This window comes from Silurus meridionalis, chromosome 27 (genome assembly GCF_014805685.1).
Source record: "Silurus meridionalis isolate SWU-2019-XX chromosome 27, ASM1480568v1, whole genome shotgun sequence".
NCBI classification, from domain to species: domain Eukaryota; kingdom Metazoa; phylum Chordata; class Actinopteri; order Siluriformes; family Siluridae; genus Silurus; species Silurus meridionalis.
Window position 1 is genome coordinate 4,339,770 of NC_060910.1, and position 17,392 is coordinate 4,357,161.

Here is a 17,392-nt window from a genome sequence, read left to right on the forward strand (position 1 = left end):
GTCATATTGTAGGTTCTTCAAAGTAGGCATCAAGAGAATGCCAAGAGTGTGCAAAGCAGTAATCAAAGCAAAAGGTGGCTACTTTGAAGAACCTACAATATGACATATTTCAGTTGTTTCACACTTTTTGTTATGTATATAATTCCATATAATTCCACGTGTTAATTCATAGTTTTGATGCCTTCAGTGTGAATCTACAATTTTCATAGTCTATATATATATATATATATATATATATATATATATATATATATATATATATATATATATGTGTGTGTGTGTGTGTGTGTGTGTGTGTGTGTGTGTGTGTGTGTGTGTATATATATATAGCTTTGCTCCTGCTGTATCTGTAGGTGAGGATAATTTCAGGCCTGAGAAGTACCCATACTGCTAAATGCCTTTTTTTTTCTTTCCAGAAATCTACAGAAATGTTAAGGTAAATACAGGGCTAGAGATTAATGTATTCAATTAAAAGATTACAAACTGCACATTCATAAATGATTTAAATAAAAGCTCAATTGGGGGCGGGGCCAATTTCTGACCTAAAAAGACCAAATCTTACGAATTACAGAGTTATGAAATATAATGCAATAATATAATTATTACAATCGTAGAAATGACAGCAATAAAGCATTAATAATAGAGAAATAATGATGACCACACGATGATTGTTTGGTCAAATAAATATCTATAAACCTGAATTATGACAAAGATACTGGCAGCTTGGAGCGACGTAGCGGCGAAGATGAACTCTTTACTCAGCACTTTAACAAGGCGCTAATGCGCTATCATACGATCACGAGTGACGATGTGTCAGTGTGTGTGTGAAGATAAGTGAACACCTTCAGAAAATGATGAGACAGTTGGTAAAGCCTGAGAATGTGAAAGACAGAATAAAAACAAATGGAGCTTCAAGCCCAAGTTTATTCAATCAGAGAACACTGGCACTATCTATTATTGTACTCCATGAAATATCTCTTCTACACCACACAATCATTTCTTTCAGCTTTGAGGCGGTTTTTCATTTTCTCTGAAGCTTTACGCAGCCTAGGGTGCTTTCAGTGATTTTATCTTAAACTACAGCGCACCACTTGGCTGAGGAAATTCTCCCGTGTCTCTTGGCGATTTACAGCACGGGAGGAAAAGTGATTGTGACAAAAGACACATTTGCTGTGTCCAAGCTCAAGCGCTGGGCTTTCCTCTGTGCAAAAACAGATCTGACGCTCAATCTGCAGGCGCCGGGAACCGACTGTGCCGTGGCCGAATCGAAAAAAAAAGAGGATTTTACTGATAAGAATCAAAAAAATCCAGCAGCTTTGTGTTTGACAGGTTCCAAGCGTTATTTTATTCCAAGACAGAAATGTGGGACATTACCTTCGCATCAAAAGCGTGCTTGAAAATCTCACACAGGGTCTTTGCATAGTCTTGCGATTTCCCAGTCTCTGTGGCGAACAATATGGTGGCTTTGACTCGCTTGGCCATGGCCTGACCCATCAGCTTAGCCGAGAACTTCACGGCCCTAAACACAGAGATAAGAACAAAAAAAAAATGATTGCATTTCCTTCGTCTTGCAAGATAAGATAAGAGCTTTTCAGAGAAAATGCATGTTCCAGATTTACTTACCTGCTGAACTGACCCTAATTGAGTGCCCAATGAAAACAACAAGGCCTGCATGAGACTTTCAATACGTTTTATATCAAGGTGTTGCTGAAAGCTCGATTCTGACTAACGAGAAGGAGTTTATTTATTTTCTCTAACAGCAGCTCTGAGTGCAAGGTGCATCACAGGTTTATGGAAATGTACACACTCCAATATGGCAACGTTTCTATAGTAACAAGTCGTTCGCAGGAACATGGATGGCAGATGTTCCACATAAAACATTTAATAAATGCATTTGAAAATGTGTTAAATATTATTTCGTGTGTCATGAGAGAAAACTGGAAGGAGCCGCCAGAGTTTGTGGTTTCGTTTCATGTGTACCACTGCATCTCTACGTACCACGTCAAGTAGCCTATTTACGTTCTCGGTAATTAGTACTTGTATTTAACACGTTTAGCACTCGCACATTTTATACACGCACATACCTCAGTTTCTTGCATCATAACTTTGTACATTTGTGTCTTCTTTTTTATGACTATGTACAGTATTAAATTATTCACAGTAGTCTAGGGTAGAGGGTCAAAATCTGTCTTGAGGTCTACAGAATCAACAGCTGTTGGGGAAAGGGGAAAGCACAGTGGTTAAGTTGCTCTGGATAAGTTTATCTGCCAAATGCTGTAAATGTAAATGCTTTAACTAATCAGATTGATAGTTGGCGACACCAGGGCCATCTAGCAGGCGTCCGATAATGTAAGCATTTCCACCTCCTTTGATTGGATAGCCAGGGAGCGGACTAGTCAGAGCTCGCAAACCGCATCTGTAGCAAACTGCACAAGCTCGAATACATTTGTGTGGATTTAACAGCTGTTTTTTATTCCACAACGGCTGACAGAGGAGAAAAAACTGATTTGGATGCCAAAACACTTACAATGATAATTACAAGATTGACTTTTCAAGCTGGACATTGTGAGGAAAAGTCGGCCAAAACGGTTTAAAACAGCTTTTTCATGAACCATTTATACTTTTGTCTTTTCATGTCTTCCCCAGGAAAATAGTAATGCACAGAAAGAAAAATGTGGTGTACTGTGTTTTGTCATGTTATGAGCTCGATGCTTTTGCTGGAGATGAAGTATGCGGGGGGGTGCAGATGTGGCTACAGTGAAAGGAGACTTGCTGAATTGTGTTCGTTGTTGTTTCTTCCTTTAGTGATGCCATTCATTCTCGCTTTATGTGATTCTTGTCTGTGATGCAGCGCAATGTTATACTGCGCTTTTGTATTATATTGATGGTTTCTATACCCAGGCGCCATAATGATGGTAAGTTAGAAAGTGGACAAGATCAGGTAGGATGCTGCTGAAGGTCTAGGTGTGAAACGAACGACTCACCACTGCCAAATTCAGATTTGAGATTACGGTTGTTTTAGGTTTTGTTTTATTTGTTTAGTTTCTCTTCTTTGTTAAAGTTTTCATTTCCAGTTTAATAAATTTCCTCACTGGCATCTGCTGTCACCTGCCAGGATCATTAGTGTCTTTGCCTTTTTACCTCCTCAACTGAAGTGAGAGAAAAAAGGCAGAGGTTTTTATAGTTTCTATAGCATAAGTGATTAATTAAGTGTTGTATATTAATCAATAAGGTGCGATGTTTGATAAGTTGCTGTGGTCCTGCATATGAGGAATAAAAACACTTCATGATGTGCTCTTGTAAGAAAAGAATCAACTCACAACTAGCTAAAAGAAATTCTCCTTTTGCACCAGGCAATATCACAACACTCTATTGTGGATTATTTTAGCTAGAACAGCATGCCCTGAAGGTGTTTCATTCTTTCCACAACATTCCTTGCTTTCACGTCTTGGTGAAGAGCAGTGTGCAAGAGTAATGTCCTGTAAATAAAAGTAATTACTCAACGTCTACATCTGCCTCTTTGGATCATTTTGAATTGTTTCTCTTTATTTCCAGACAAGAGTCTCATTTCATACACCACGTCCTATCAACAGGAGCCCTTTCTTTAACAATGGCACAGGCACAACGATCCATCTCCTTACATCCTGTGTGTAATTACAGCAGTTACTGCAAAGTGGGAATCCGAAAAAGTAAAAAAATAAAATTAAAGTCCTGATTAGGCCCTTGAAGATGATTGAGCGGTGAGCTGCACCGCTGTTTAATTTCCTCACCTTCCGCTAACCATTGCCATGTGTAATAACGTAAATGTGTTGCAGGAAAACACTGAGGAGATACGCTCACTCTCTCTCACACACAAACACTGATGAAACCTGTCTCAAAGGCAATGGGTGTCAATCATAATCACAATCATATGGCCAATCAAGGCTTGTGGAAAGTTAAGTGAGGAGGATGTGGAGCACTCAGGAGCTTTGTGGACCAGAGAGAAAACATTCTATATTATAGCCATTATAAGGAAAATCAGCTGGAATTATGTACTTGTATGTTGTTCACTCACTTGGCGAGTTTCTTGAAGCCGATCGCTCTTTTCTTGGTCGGAGTGCCATTCACGCCTTTCCACATGTGAGTGTTCCAGGGGTCAGCCTGCAGAGAGACGTAATCAGAACGCATCAGCAGTAAATCTACGTCCTATCCTGGGTTCATCCAGCTTAAGTGAAGTAAACCATTATTGAATGAATGAATCGACTGTTTAATACCTGCAAGTCTTTCACAGCCCTTCTGTGTCGGGTTAAAATACTGCTGCTATTCCTTATTGTCCAGAAAACTACACTGATATACTGTTTAGTCCTTGAACAGCATTACTGAGTGTGGCACAACCTACCTACAAAATTACCAAAAAGGAGGTACACATGGTTCTGAAGTCACCAGTGACCAGTGATCCTGTCCCTTTTTTCTCTTCGGATCTGCCTGATTCATCTGCCCAACCCTTGGCTGGGGTTCTCTTCAATTGGAGACCAGGATGGTTCTACATTAACAGCCTAAAGACCCACTAAGCACCTCATGAACTTTGAGGAGGGATTTGGACTGTAATTGCTATAAACAGTCGATTACTGGTTTCTCAGGACCACATGTTGCATTAACAGTTCTGCATTTAAGCACCTGAAAACTAAACAATGACGAAACTATAATGAAGAGACTTTTGGTGCCACCCAGATGAGGATGGGTTTCTCTTTTGAGTCTGGTTCCTCTCAAGGTTTCTTCCGAATACCATCTCAGGGAGTTTTTCCCGTCCCACAACTGGCTCGCTCATAAGGGATGAACTTTTATAAGGAACAAACTTATAAGCACTAAACTCCTACATTATTTTATAACTGCTTTATCCCTGTTATTACAAAACAGCTTCTTCTATAGCTTCTTTTTCTTCTAAATAGTAGTAGGAGTAATATAATATTGGCTTTATACTATACATTTCCTGTACAATTATATTCGAGAATAATGTCAGAAATAATCTTGCTCATTTGCCAAACAAAAACTATAAATTCACTTCAAACTTTAGCTTTTGACTTTTTTTTTTGTTTTGTTTTTTGGGAATTTTATACCTAAAACAAAGTCCACTGTGTGCAGTCTACTTTAAAATGGGAAAGCTTTGAATGTTGAAAGTGCAATGCATACTATATTCCAAAAATCATTTCTCAAATTTTTCCCTATGCACACCAAATACACAAAAAATTTGTGGACACCTGACCATAATATTTGTATGTGCTTTTTGAACATCGCATTCCACATTTAGTCCTAATTTGCTGTTATAATCAACTCACACTCTTCTGGCAACATGTGCAAATTCAGCCACAAGGGTGTTTGTAAAGTCAGTTAGTGATGTAGGTGAGGAGGCCTGGGGTGCAGTTAGTGTTCCATTTCATTCCAAAGTGTTCAACAAGATCAAGGTCAGACTCTAGAGCAGGAGATCTTTCACTTTAACCCATGTAAACCATCCATCCATCCATCCTTTCTTGGCTTTTCTCTGACTCAGCTGCCATAGGACACGCAAAACAAACAATCTTATTAATGAAGACTATAAAGCCCTTTACTGAAGCCACTTTACATAAGACCGTCTGCCCAATTTACAAGAATGTAAATACCACCATAAACACACAGTATGTATTATAGTCTATACAGCACTTACTTGGTATTCGAAAGAAGGTGTGAGGCGATAGTTGAGCATCTCCTGGTGGAAGACCGGTGTTATGCTGCCCGACATTGGAGGAACGATCCACACCCAGTCACCCGGGCATCCACCTCTCACTCTGTACTCATTCTCCATGTGCTTCATGAAGGACTCTGTGGCTGAATGGTGGTCCACGATGGTCACTTTCGACATCTGTATATGTCCATTAAAATGAAAATATGAATTATGATGTCATGATAACCGAGTTATCTATAAATGTTTTGATGCCTAGGTCTTCTCTCTCACATTACTGCCTTCAAGAGTACAAATAATGCACAAGTGTACAAGAGTACAAATATGCTAAGAACATAATCTCTAATCTGTCCTCGGAAGCACCTGGAAACTGTAAAGAACAGCAATATTGATTTCCACCAGAGCCTGGTCTTTCCACAGAGAGGATGTCTTTCTGGTGTCCAACCCCATCATGGTGGCTACTTCCTGTTAAAACAAGATGGTGTGGGATTTAAAAATGTTTGACCCTGGACTACGGTTCTCATTAGCCACTCAAATTTGACAGTTTCATATTTATTTGTTAACATGAGACTAGAGTTTTTCGCAGATTGTTGAATCTCTGCCCATTTTTACTCCTGAGATTCTGCATGTCTAAGATACACTTTTTATACTCAATTATGTTACTGACGTATGTCATGTAACTGTTGCATCTACATATTGGAGGACTAAATAAAAAACACCATCATTTCAAACACATGCTGGTGTTTATGTAGATATTTAATGGATGTGAATTGATTAGAGACCTATAATTGGTATTGGAATAGCTATTCCTTTTTTTTCCAGTATACTCAAAAAGTTTCGAGACTAGTTTTGCCGCACGGCAACAGATGGCAGCACAAGGCTGCACGCACAGTCACAGGGAGCACTGAAGAGCAACTCAAATTCCACAGACACATTAGAGGTGATGCTGCAAAGGGTTTTTTAGGGTGTTTTGAGTGGCACACGGGCAAAAGAACTTCACTGGAAGATGACGTGAGATCAGGAAGACTTTCAATGAGCTCAACCCCCGAAAATGTCAAAACCAGTCGGCAACTTGTGCATGATGATCGACGGCGGACGAGCCACAATATTCCTGCCATTTTCTATTTGTCATATGAAACAGTCCAGGAATTCTTCAGCTGTTATATGAACATGTCAAAATCTGACAAGAACTCAGCGTGTCGTGGATGACCTTTCCTTCATGCTGAGGACCTGTGAGGAAACTTGGGTGTATGGGTAAGACCCTGAGAAGAAGCAACAGTCTTCACAGTGGAAGAGCCCATCATCTCCACGACCAAACAAAGATGAGGCGGGTCCACAGCTCGACATTGGCATTGTGCATCGAGGATTCGTCCCCAGGGGTCAGATCATCAATGGCAAGTTCTACTGTAAGGTTTTAATCGTTGTTGGAGGACATTCGGACATTCTTGTGAACAGAGCTAGTCTGGAAACTTTTTGAGACCACCTTATAATGTTTGGCACCAATGTGCACGTCAAGAGATATAATGCATTATACACTCTACAACATGTGTCATTTACCTGCATTTATATAGCCATATGTCTAGAGTTATAACAAATTCATGCTACATAACATTAGAATTCATTTTGAATATGGGGGATTTTCCCCCCATATTCAATATGGGGGGGTATTATATTTATCATGAATATAATATCATGATAAATCGGTCTTCTTTGCAATCTTTTTATGCCCAATCATGCAGATAAGGTAGTGGACATTAATGCAAACACAGGTGGGTGTTGCATGACTTTCCATAACCTTGTTCACTTCCTCCTTCGCATAATGGTTATGGAAATAAAATTTCAGAGCCTGAAAGTAATGATGCATCATAAACGCATTTTTTTTTTTAATACCTCAACTACCTCACATTTCAACACTCGCGGTTCTGACAGTTTGGTACAAGTGATCATCTCAATAGGAAACAGCACAGCAGGCGTTATTAAGGTAGTAGCACGACAATCTTAGTTACAGAGGTAGAACTTTATCTCGAGTAAGTATAGAGGGGAGGTTCTTACCGCTCTAGAATATAAAAGCGGCATTTAACGCAGGGGTTTTATTTTATATTCGCCTGGACTATTATAAGGTCACTGTTTAATCAGAAAAATATGAATAATGAATTCTAATGGTTGCATTACCATATTTGTGAATTAGTATATTGCACCCCAGTAAATGGGTTACGATAATAGAAAATCAACCACTGTCATTATGCTAATCAAAGCCGTGTGGGATAATATTGGATTTTAGTTGAACAGATATTCATAACACAGCGAGCTGCACAATAATAGCTAATTAGAGTGAGTAAATGTGAGGTTCCACAGCCTCAGGCTTTAGGGATAGGTACCTCTAAAATGTTGTAGCGCGAACTGTCACAGAAGTCCCGGACGCCGATTTCAGTCCCCATGTACCACCCACTGAAGGGGCAGGCGGTGAACTCCAAGCCTCCGATCTCTAATAGCATGCTAGATACTGCAGGCAAGCCATACCACTTCAGATTCAGCTCCTTGAACCATTTTAACCTGGATGATGAAAGGAAATGAAATTCAGATTGTAAGGCATGATTTATTAAGAATTTTCTATAAATAGGAGATATTACATGAAAAAAAAATGTGCCACTCTTGAAAATCCTACCTGAGCTCCTGACCAGTTGAAATGGTAACTAGGTAATAATTTAGAGGATTTATTTCGATTCCACTTACAAGTACTGCATATTATGTGCCAAGATATCCTTTTACCTTCGAATCTCACACCAAACTATTTTCTTAATTCACACCTTTTCATCTTTCTGTGAGCATTTCCTTTTACGGTATTTGTGGGCGATACTAAATGCAAATACTAGCTCGTTTTGCCCCTAGTTCTAGATCAACAAGTGCGAAATGAATACTAAGAAAATCACCATTACATGTAAATGTTTAGTTTTGTTTATCTTACAACAATATTTGCATTTTCAGTAACTTTACTGAGGCATAAATTCAAGCAAATTGAGAAGTTCAACATAGAATATTTGGAGGAGTCTTAATTTTTTGCTTTGGTTCAACGCAGCTGAAGTGACATTACTAAACTTTACCTTTCTGCAGGAAAAAAAAAAAAAACACCATATGCCAAAAGGTGCATTAAGCACACCTAAATTAGCATCTTAATTTAAATATCTTCTTGTTTACAACATTTCACAGGGATATTCTAGTTTGTCTTAATTTGCCCGTCACTAGATGCGTTTACTCTGAACTGTGCCAAAACGTTCATTATCACTCTACCAGCACCTGCAGGATTCTCAGGTGTTTGCACACATGGCCAAATTGGCCTCTGGCTGCTTTTGGGCATCTGCTGAGCCCAGAAAAGCACCTCACTACACAGCTCAACATTTACAACCTTGCGCTGCCAAAGTGCTGTTACACCTGGTTACAATTTGTTTCACGGACATTTTAAGACAACAAAAGATGAGATTCCACGAAGGTTCAGAAACATGTGAAAGAATAAAAAAAATTACAGAACTGTCCTGAGCATGAAGTTCCTGTACTGACAATAAGTTCTTCAATGTTTCACTGTTCACAATCTGATCAGAAGGTTAGGAGTTCAAGCACCAGTATAACCAAGCTGCCACTGTTGGCTTGCCCCTTGAGCAAGGCCTTTAGACCCTCTGTACTCCAGGGGCGTTGTATCATGTCTGACCCTACCCTTTGACCTCAGTTTCCTAACATTGCTTGGATATGCAAAGAATTCACTTTGCTGTAAAGTACATGTGACAAATAAAAAGCCACTTTCCTCCAGCTGTCAGTTTCCTCATGTGCTCTACAAATTCCTTGGCAATGATTGTGCAATCATGCCCTTTGTGTTTGCCCTCTATCTCCGGCCCTGCCTTGTTGCCCGACTGTGTTTGCTTTATTAGTTTTCTTTTTCTGTATACAGTTACGACTCACGAACGATTTCCTTTCCGAAAGCACATTCGTACGTCTGTTTACATTAGCGGCATTTAGCAGCAAATGTTTGTTTGTTCATAAATCTAACAAATTCACATGTAAACACTTTTAACACAAAAATACAATGTAACAAAAAAAAACCCCACAAAAACTGTAAATGAAATACATTTTTTTTAATTAAAATATGTTTTGGGTTCATCGGCACAGCAGACTCCACATGATCCATGAGCTTGTGTTTGTTCTGTAGAATTGAGCTACGTCTACCATCTGATTGCCTTGGCCCGATCCTAATTATTTTTATTTTTTTATTTTTTTATTTTTGTTTAAGGACATCCTGGGCTTTGACTGAGCGCTGTACTACTGTAGAACTGTTCAGACTTTCAGCTACTTCCCCAAGATCTATGAAGGTCTGTGAACTCGAATGTTTCCAATTCTGGGATTTACTGTAACTTGCGATATCAATGATCTTGCTGAACTCTTATTGCACATACATCTTCACAGCTGACAGTCACCACTGGGAATATTCTCACACACTTGTGTCCTTACTCTACTTATTACATATCTACATGTGGTACAACCCTAGTAGTCTTTGATTCACAGATTAGTTAATACTCTGGAAAAGGAGATAAAGAGTTACTAAAACTACAACCCAAAAACAAAAATCAGCCCTGGCTCCTATGTTAGAAATAAACAAAAAGTACAGTTTATTGTGTTAATAAATTCCAGAAATATTATTTTAATATTTCTATAGCTACAATCTCAAATGACTAAACTTTTTCAGTTGTGACATAGACATCACAACATAACTTTGCCTATTATTCAGAAAACTCTATTCAAACCCAATTATGGCTCGACCTACATTAAAACTTATGGTTGCATGCCTAGGTGGCTTACAGTATGGATTATGTACATCCTGTGCTTATATGTATATTTATAATAAACATTACCAATCAGAGACATTTGGTATATTTTGTTATGACTGCATTTCATTTTTCCAGGAAATTGACAACACTTAATCCTGTTTGTTTTTTTAGGCCTGTCTCAGTCTTTGGGAATCATTAATTTGTTGCCCTGTTGTGTTCACCTGTTGTGTGTCACACATTAAATCAATAGTATCATGATGAGTCTAGAATAAACACTATATGGACAAACGTATTGGGACATCTAGCATATGTGGTTCTTCTCTGAACTGTTACCCAAACCTGGAGGTACACAACTGTATAGGACGTCTTTTGATGTGGTATAATAGTTGGGTTCCAAATGAGAACCCGCACATTTTTTTCAAGCCCCGAGTTCCGAACCGCGAATTATCGTGGGATGACTGTTTTGTCGTATCGCTATCGTCATCGTACGATTGAAAAATCATAAGTCAAACCATTGTAACTCGATTACCATCTGTATGTATTTTTTTTTTTCCTGTAAATGTGTCATAATTACTCCATTTATGTTGTTTTAACATCGAACCCTTTAAAACGGCACACTTTTGAAACTGCATGTAAGTAGCACAGGTTGTGCTTCTCTCAGCTTGTCTGAGGCATCATCAGTGCCCGTGGAGGCTGACAAACTGGCACCGTCTCCGATCGCGAATCTGGGGGAAGGGCCAGTTTTATGCTGCCTTGGCCTGTGTCCCTGACTTACGCATGCAGGCCACTTGTTCTCAGCAGGACTCCCGTGATGCTAATACTCTGCCAGCCTCTTAGATTCACAGCTCTGCATTCACAGATTCATCGTTTGGGTACAGGCTTAAATGAGACGGAATATGGTAAATAATGTCTGTGTACAACAGTGACGTATATAAAGGCCCAGTTTTAAAGAAGTTCTGAAACCTTTTCTACCCACAAACTCTTAAAAGAAATTGCGGACCCCATAAGTTTGTTCATATGCCCTATGAAGGTCTATAAAGTTTACGACTAACATGGTGGATCAAACAGTGAGCAATAAAACAAGCAAATCTCTGTTGCATTTGTAAGAGGTACTAACAGCCATATTTGAACTACCAGATTGCTAGAAATGTATCTGTAGTTAGACAAATGTCAAATAACACTCCATAACAATATACGAATTGCTACATGCCTACGGATGTGTGACGCTACCTAGCTCAACGTATGTACCTAGCTAAAATCATTCAGTTTATACAGAATCTGTCTCTGATTTGCTAGGTCCAAATCCGATGGCCAGTAAGGATACTGTTATGTAAAGTAGAGCTATGGGATGCAAGTGCATAAAAAGAAAGTTTATTTATCTCTAAATGTAATCTAAAGAGGGATATGAGTCATAGTTCAGGCAATTAACAAAAATATATAATGGACTATGAGATGAAAACAAGAAATCAAAACAAAATGTGAAATCCAAGGATCAAACTAATAAACAAGTGCAGACATCTGAATACAATAGTTCATGGAGACAAGAAGAAAACAGAGGTCTTTATACATAAATCTAATACAGAATGCGGAACAGCTGTGAAAGAATGGACAAATTTAAAAGTACATCTGACAGAATATAGCGAGTAAGGTAGAATCTTTCAGAATAAAATTTATCATTGCAAAATCTTTTCTTGTTCTATATTATGTTTAATCCACAAGCAAAACAAAACCCTCTTTTAAAACCAGGTGCTTTCAATAGCTAGCATATCCTATTAAACATCTTACTTACTTTGGGTGTGTGATGTTTATTTCCAGCACGAGATCGTCAGGGATCTCAAACAACTCCGGATCGTTGCCATTTGCCTGAAGCAAAAGGGGCAAGACGTCAAACCGGCCTTTGGGTGCTTTCCATCCCTGCTGTATACAGATCTTCAGTGTGGCAAGAGAAGACCAGACATGCATACAAATATTAGGTCCAGAGAACTGGGATTAATATAGAAACAGTTTATAGATCGTTTAATGATGCTTTTGTTTTGGGCGAAGGCGTCGGTGATCGCTCCAAGAATTGACTTCATAAATTCTCACCAGAGCCATGGACAGATATTTATATTTCAACTTTCCATAAATAACCTGGATGTTGATTTATTTATTTTTTTTGAAAATCCACAAGTTCTTCCTGTCGTAATTATCAAACATGACGCACCAGATAATCAGGGCCTCAGCAGGAAGCTTGAGGACACATGCTGTCTCTCCTGACAAATGAGTTATAGCGTTTTAATCATTTTTCTCTCCACGGTGCTTGTATTTTTCATCGTTATTAAGTAGATACTACATCACAGACCTCGTTCTTTCAGGAATCCCAGGAGGGTGAACGCTATTATCATTTTGATTCCAGAAAACTGCGATTTAAAGTCTCACCTCGGTGAGCTCCAGGGAAGCAGGATCTCCCAGAACAGAGCCATCAGGCTGCTTGTAACCAGCGTAGCGGATCAGTTGGCTATTCCATACCCGGAAATCATGTTTTCCATCTGTCCTCTGAGGAAAAATGGTGATAGCTGACCTGGAGGATAAGATTGGAGAGCTGAAGATGAGGGTGTTAACGCAAGGATGCAAGATTGATGTCACTCATTGGCTTCAAGCTGAGAATTTAAAAAAAAAAAAGGGACATTTCAGTTTGAGTAAAAAAAAAAAAAATGCTATTATTTTAAATCCTGGTCCTGAAAAAGTTCACCACAGAACTCTAGAGGGAACTTTGGCTACACTTCTCACAAAGTGAAAATGAAGCAGTACATCGGTCATGGAAGATTGCAGGTATCTCTGTGTACAATCCAACTCAACGTTTTAAAGGGCTAATGGCAAGCCATCTCACAGTTCATGGGTCACTAGTTCTGATTTCTAGTTACTGTCCGTGCATGGTATCCCAATGTACCTGTTTAAACCCTTTAAATTTATTGTTTTCCTCCCACCTTCCAAAAACTTCCAAGTACTTGGTCTGGCTACATTAATTTCACCCCAGTATGTGCCTAATGGCCCATGAGAGACCAGTGTGCCATCCAGAATGTGTTCCTATGTTCTCATGCACAGTGCTCATAAGATCTAGAGTCAGAGCACAAGGATAAAAGAATAAAAAGGATACAAGAATAATTTATTTTCTTTGATGTAGAAGACGGGTCTGTCGGTAAAAGACAATAACATGGGACAGAGTGACTACCAGTATTATTGTGAAAATTGTGTTATGATTTAAAAGTTTATTAATTAATGAATTATGCCCCCTAATGCTCAATTAGTTTATTATTTTGTTATGCACTGAACAAACCAGACAACTGACTTTTTAATAGATATATTGCCTATTTAAAACGCATTATTACTATCATAGTGATATTTTTCCATATTCATTGCTATTTAAATCAAAACATTTACTTATGCATATGTTTGGTGTGACTCAGACCAACAGTTGTGTTTGGGCATGTTAATAACTAGAGGTCAGTCGATTTTACTGATAGCAAGTTTGGAATGTTCTTGCCAAGAACCTGTTTGTTTTTTAAATGGATACTAGATAAAATAATAAAAAATACATACACCATGCAAAATAGTACTGAACTTCATTACAAAAAAAATTATATAATAAAAAATAAACATTACTGAATCATAAAAAAGGAAATAAACATGAATATATTCATTAATAAATATGCTTATATAATTTATATATACATTAAATATAGCACGCTCCATGCAGGCTCACGTGTCAAAACAAACAGCACGTGGCATCAGTGATTCACCCCTAGAGGCTGCTCTCATAATGACAGCGGACGGAAAGCCGGAAAAACTATGGGTATGGATTTTATGTATTAATAATATATGAATGTTTATTATCAAATACAGATATGATGGGAGTTAAACATTTATTTAAAATTACATAAAAAAAAAAAAAAAAAATGCCTCTGGCATTGCTCAGAGAGCCGTTCCAAATGTGGGGGTGGGCCGTAGTTTGGGGACCCCTGTTCTAAAGGATGCCGTGGAAAACGTGATTGCAGGCATGTATTGTGCATCAAGAGACACGTGCAAGTCCAAAAATAAACACAATCGATTTTACAGAGCAAAGACATATGAATGTCACAGAAAGTGCAATGGAAAAATCTGGGCCATGATACTGCTTTAGAAAAATCATGCACATTTCCTGATAAACAGAGCACCGATGTTTGGACTGACAGTTCCTGATGATGTAATGATGGAATCATATGTTTGTAAGCGGAGATCAGAAAAAAACAAAAAATAAGACACTTTCCGAGGAGAAAAAGGATGAAAGGGTTTTCCTACTGCGTCTCTATCTCTTTGTGTCTATCTTGCCTCTTGACTTGGCTTCAACCAAGCCCTCCACCCTCTGATTGCTCCCCTCTTCCAGGCTCTGATCAATGCATAACGAGACACTAATTAAGCTGAACACAGAGTAGGTGTCATATATGATTAGCTTTGTAGTCAGGCAGAGATAGAACTCGGCTCCGTAGAGGCAGGTGCCACCCACAGGGAGCTCTTGAGAAAGGTGATGAAAAGAGGTAGATAAGCAAAGCTGAGAAAGTGTATAGATAATGATAAGGGGAGAAAAAAAATAGAGCAAAAGGAAAAGTGGAGGCGGGAAATAAAATGAATAATCGAAATAACAACAGATGAGTAATACGTTTCTTCATACTCAGGAAAAAATGAGTAATCCCCCCCTTATCACTCAAAAAAAAAAAAAGTAGCTCCATCACTTACCTGAGGTTGCCTTTGTTAGTGGCATATTTGATGTGATTGCAGATATAATTAAACATTCCATGTGCTGTTGTGCAGTCTCGAGCATCGAACACCTAGTCGAAAACAACTCCCTTATTATCATCATAATCATTGCATAATTGCTGTAATTCTGGGTTTGTTTTTGCGCATACAGATGGCTCGCACTAGAGTAAATAAAATAGTTAGAGCGGCAATGAAACTAAAGCTTCAGGTCTCTACCTGTAATTTGGACCATTGGATCCTCCCTACACAGCGAGCCGCGTTCCTCCAAGCGTGTTTGGCGCCGTAGATTAGCTCAGTGTCTTTAAGCTGGTATGTCCCGGACGATTCGATCTCCCTTTTCACCTCCTCCAATCGGTCCTCGTGTGTTTTGGATCCACACCTGCAAGCCAACCATGAATGGAGCCAAAAATGAGCCGGAAAAAAACAAGCATTAACTGCTCATGAAATGATGCATGCTCCTGCCTTTTTATCGAAGTGTAGTACTGATTGATGAAGTCTGTAGCCAGTGGTAGCAGCTCATCTTTGGTTTGAACTTCATCTGGTTTACTTCGCATGCTTGGCGTCATGACAGAGCCTATACACACTCTTTCGTTGCAAATTGGCACCTGCAATTGACAAAAGGTCCGGTAAATGACAAAAAGTTTGGCGTACAGTATATCTATAGCAAATGGGGTAGATTTGGTGTTTGTGTTTAAACCTTTGATCTTATTCATTCTCCTTTTACAGTTCTATCTTTTTTATGAAAACTACCTCATGCTAACACGTCAATTATAAAATGAATATTTACACATACATACACTTTCTGCACACACTTGTAAATAATTATATCTTCCTTAGGCCTCATTATTACTATTTTTTCCTTATTTCTCTTCTCTTTACTGTTTAATATTGTTTAATGTTTGCTGTTGTTTTCCTGTAATCTTTATTAAGCATTTTATAATACAAACAGTCTCCGACATCTGTACATATTACAATAAATTTGACCACTTGAAACTTGGATGGTTCAAATTCTAGTGCTGTTCTAGATGTACTAGATTGAATATTTCCTTCAAATTTGTTCCCACCGATCAGCAAGCGTCACCAGATCATATGATGACTAGCAACTGTAGAGGGTAAAAACTAACATATACTTCCCCTTATATGCTAATTATATGTACAGAAAGCATCCTGACTGTCAAAATTGAGCACAATCTATTTTAGGCCCGTAACACTCTGAGAATTGTCTAATCTTGCAAACAAAAAAGTGTGGCCTGGTTAGTATATGGATGTAACAATACCAGGGAATACAAGATGCTGTAGGCTTTGTGTTGCAAATCTCTGGCTTAAAACTCTGGTTTACTGATTACAAGCTACCATTGTTGGTCTCTTGAGCAAGGCCTTTACGCATTTAAATGCTATAATCATTCCTCGAGATTTCTGTTGTTCAACCATTAAAAAAAAAAAAGGATTCAAAAGTTTTATAATCTTGGTAGAAAAACTGCTATAGTAACTTACACCAACTATTTACACTTGCTTAAATAATATCAAATAATGGTTTAAGTAGAATCTCGATAGGAAGATGGAAACCCTACAGTATCAAAAGCAGTGTCCTTGAGGACCCCTTTTTTAGTGGGAAAATAAGCCACTCTCAATGGAAATTGTCTGAATTTAAAACGTACTCAAGGTCACAAGGGGGCTTTCTAGCGATTTAAAGTAGTATCCTTGAACCTTTTCAGAAATAAAAAAAGCCCTGTGTTAAAGGGTTTTACCTAAAACCTTTAAAGGGTTCTATTAGAAAGACATTTTTAAACATAAATCTCAATAAATAAGAAGATAAAAAGATAAAGAAATTAAGAGATGTGATAAATCTGATTATATAAAAATATTCTTCTTCTTCTTTCGGCTTCTCATATTAGGGCGTCTCCATATCCCCCTGTCCTCTACATCTGCCTCTTTTAAACCAACTACCTGCATGTCTTTCCCCACCACATCCATAAACCTCCTCCTTGGCTTTCCTCTTTTCCTCTTTCTGGTGGCTCCATCCTCAGCATTCTCCTACTGATACTCCATGTCCCTCCTCTGCACATGTCTAAACCATCTCAATCACACCTCCCTCACCTTGTCTCCAAAA

The 17,392-nt window shown here is 38.4% G+C and overlaps 1 protein-coding gene across 1 annotated transcript in view; it reads right to left on the reverse strand.

The window, feature by feature from the left end:
* The window catches only part of nos1 (nitric oxide synthase 1 (neuronal)), a 54,494-nt gene that overhangs the window by 20,821 nt on the left and 16,281 nt on the right, over positions 1-17,392 (reverse strand). The window contains exons 5-14 of the mRNA XM_046842102.1: positions 15,745-15,887; positions 15,499-15,661; positions 15,262-15,353; positions 12,928-13,069; positions 12,299-12,438; positions 8,074-8,248; positions 6,059-6,160; positions 5,681-5,875; positions 4,055-4,140; positions 1,375-1,519 (exon numbers count right to left, since the gene is read on the reverse strand). Coding sequence (XP_046698058.1) covers positions 1,375-1,519; positions 4,055-4,140; positions 5,681-5,875; positions 6,059-6,160; positions 8,074-8,248; positions 12,299-12,438; positions 12,928-13,069; positions 15,262-15,353; positions 15,499-15,661; positions 15,745-15,887 — 1,383 coding nt within the window. The remainder of the gene's footprint in view (positions 1-1,374; positions 1,520-4,054; positions 4,141-5,680; positions 5,876-6,058; positions 6,161-8,073; positions 8,249-12,298; positions 12,439-12,927; positions 13,070-15,261; positions 15,354-15,498; positions 15,662-15,744; positions 15,888-17,392) is intronic.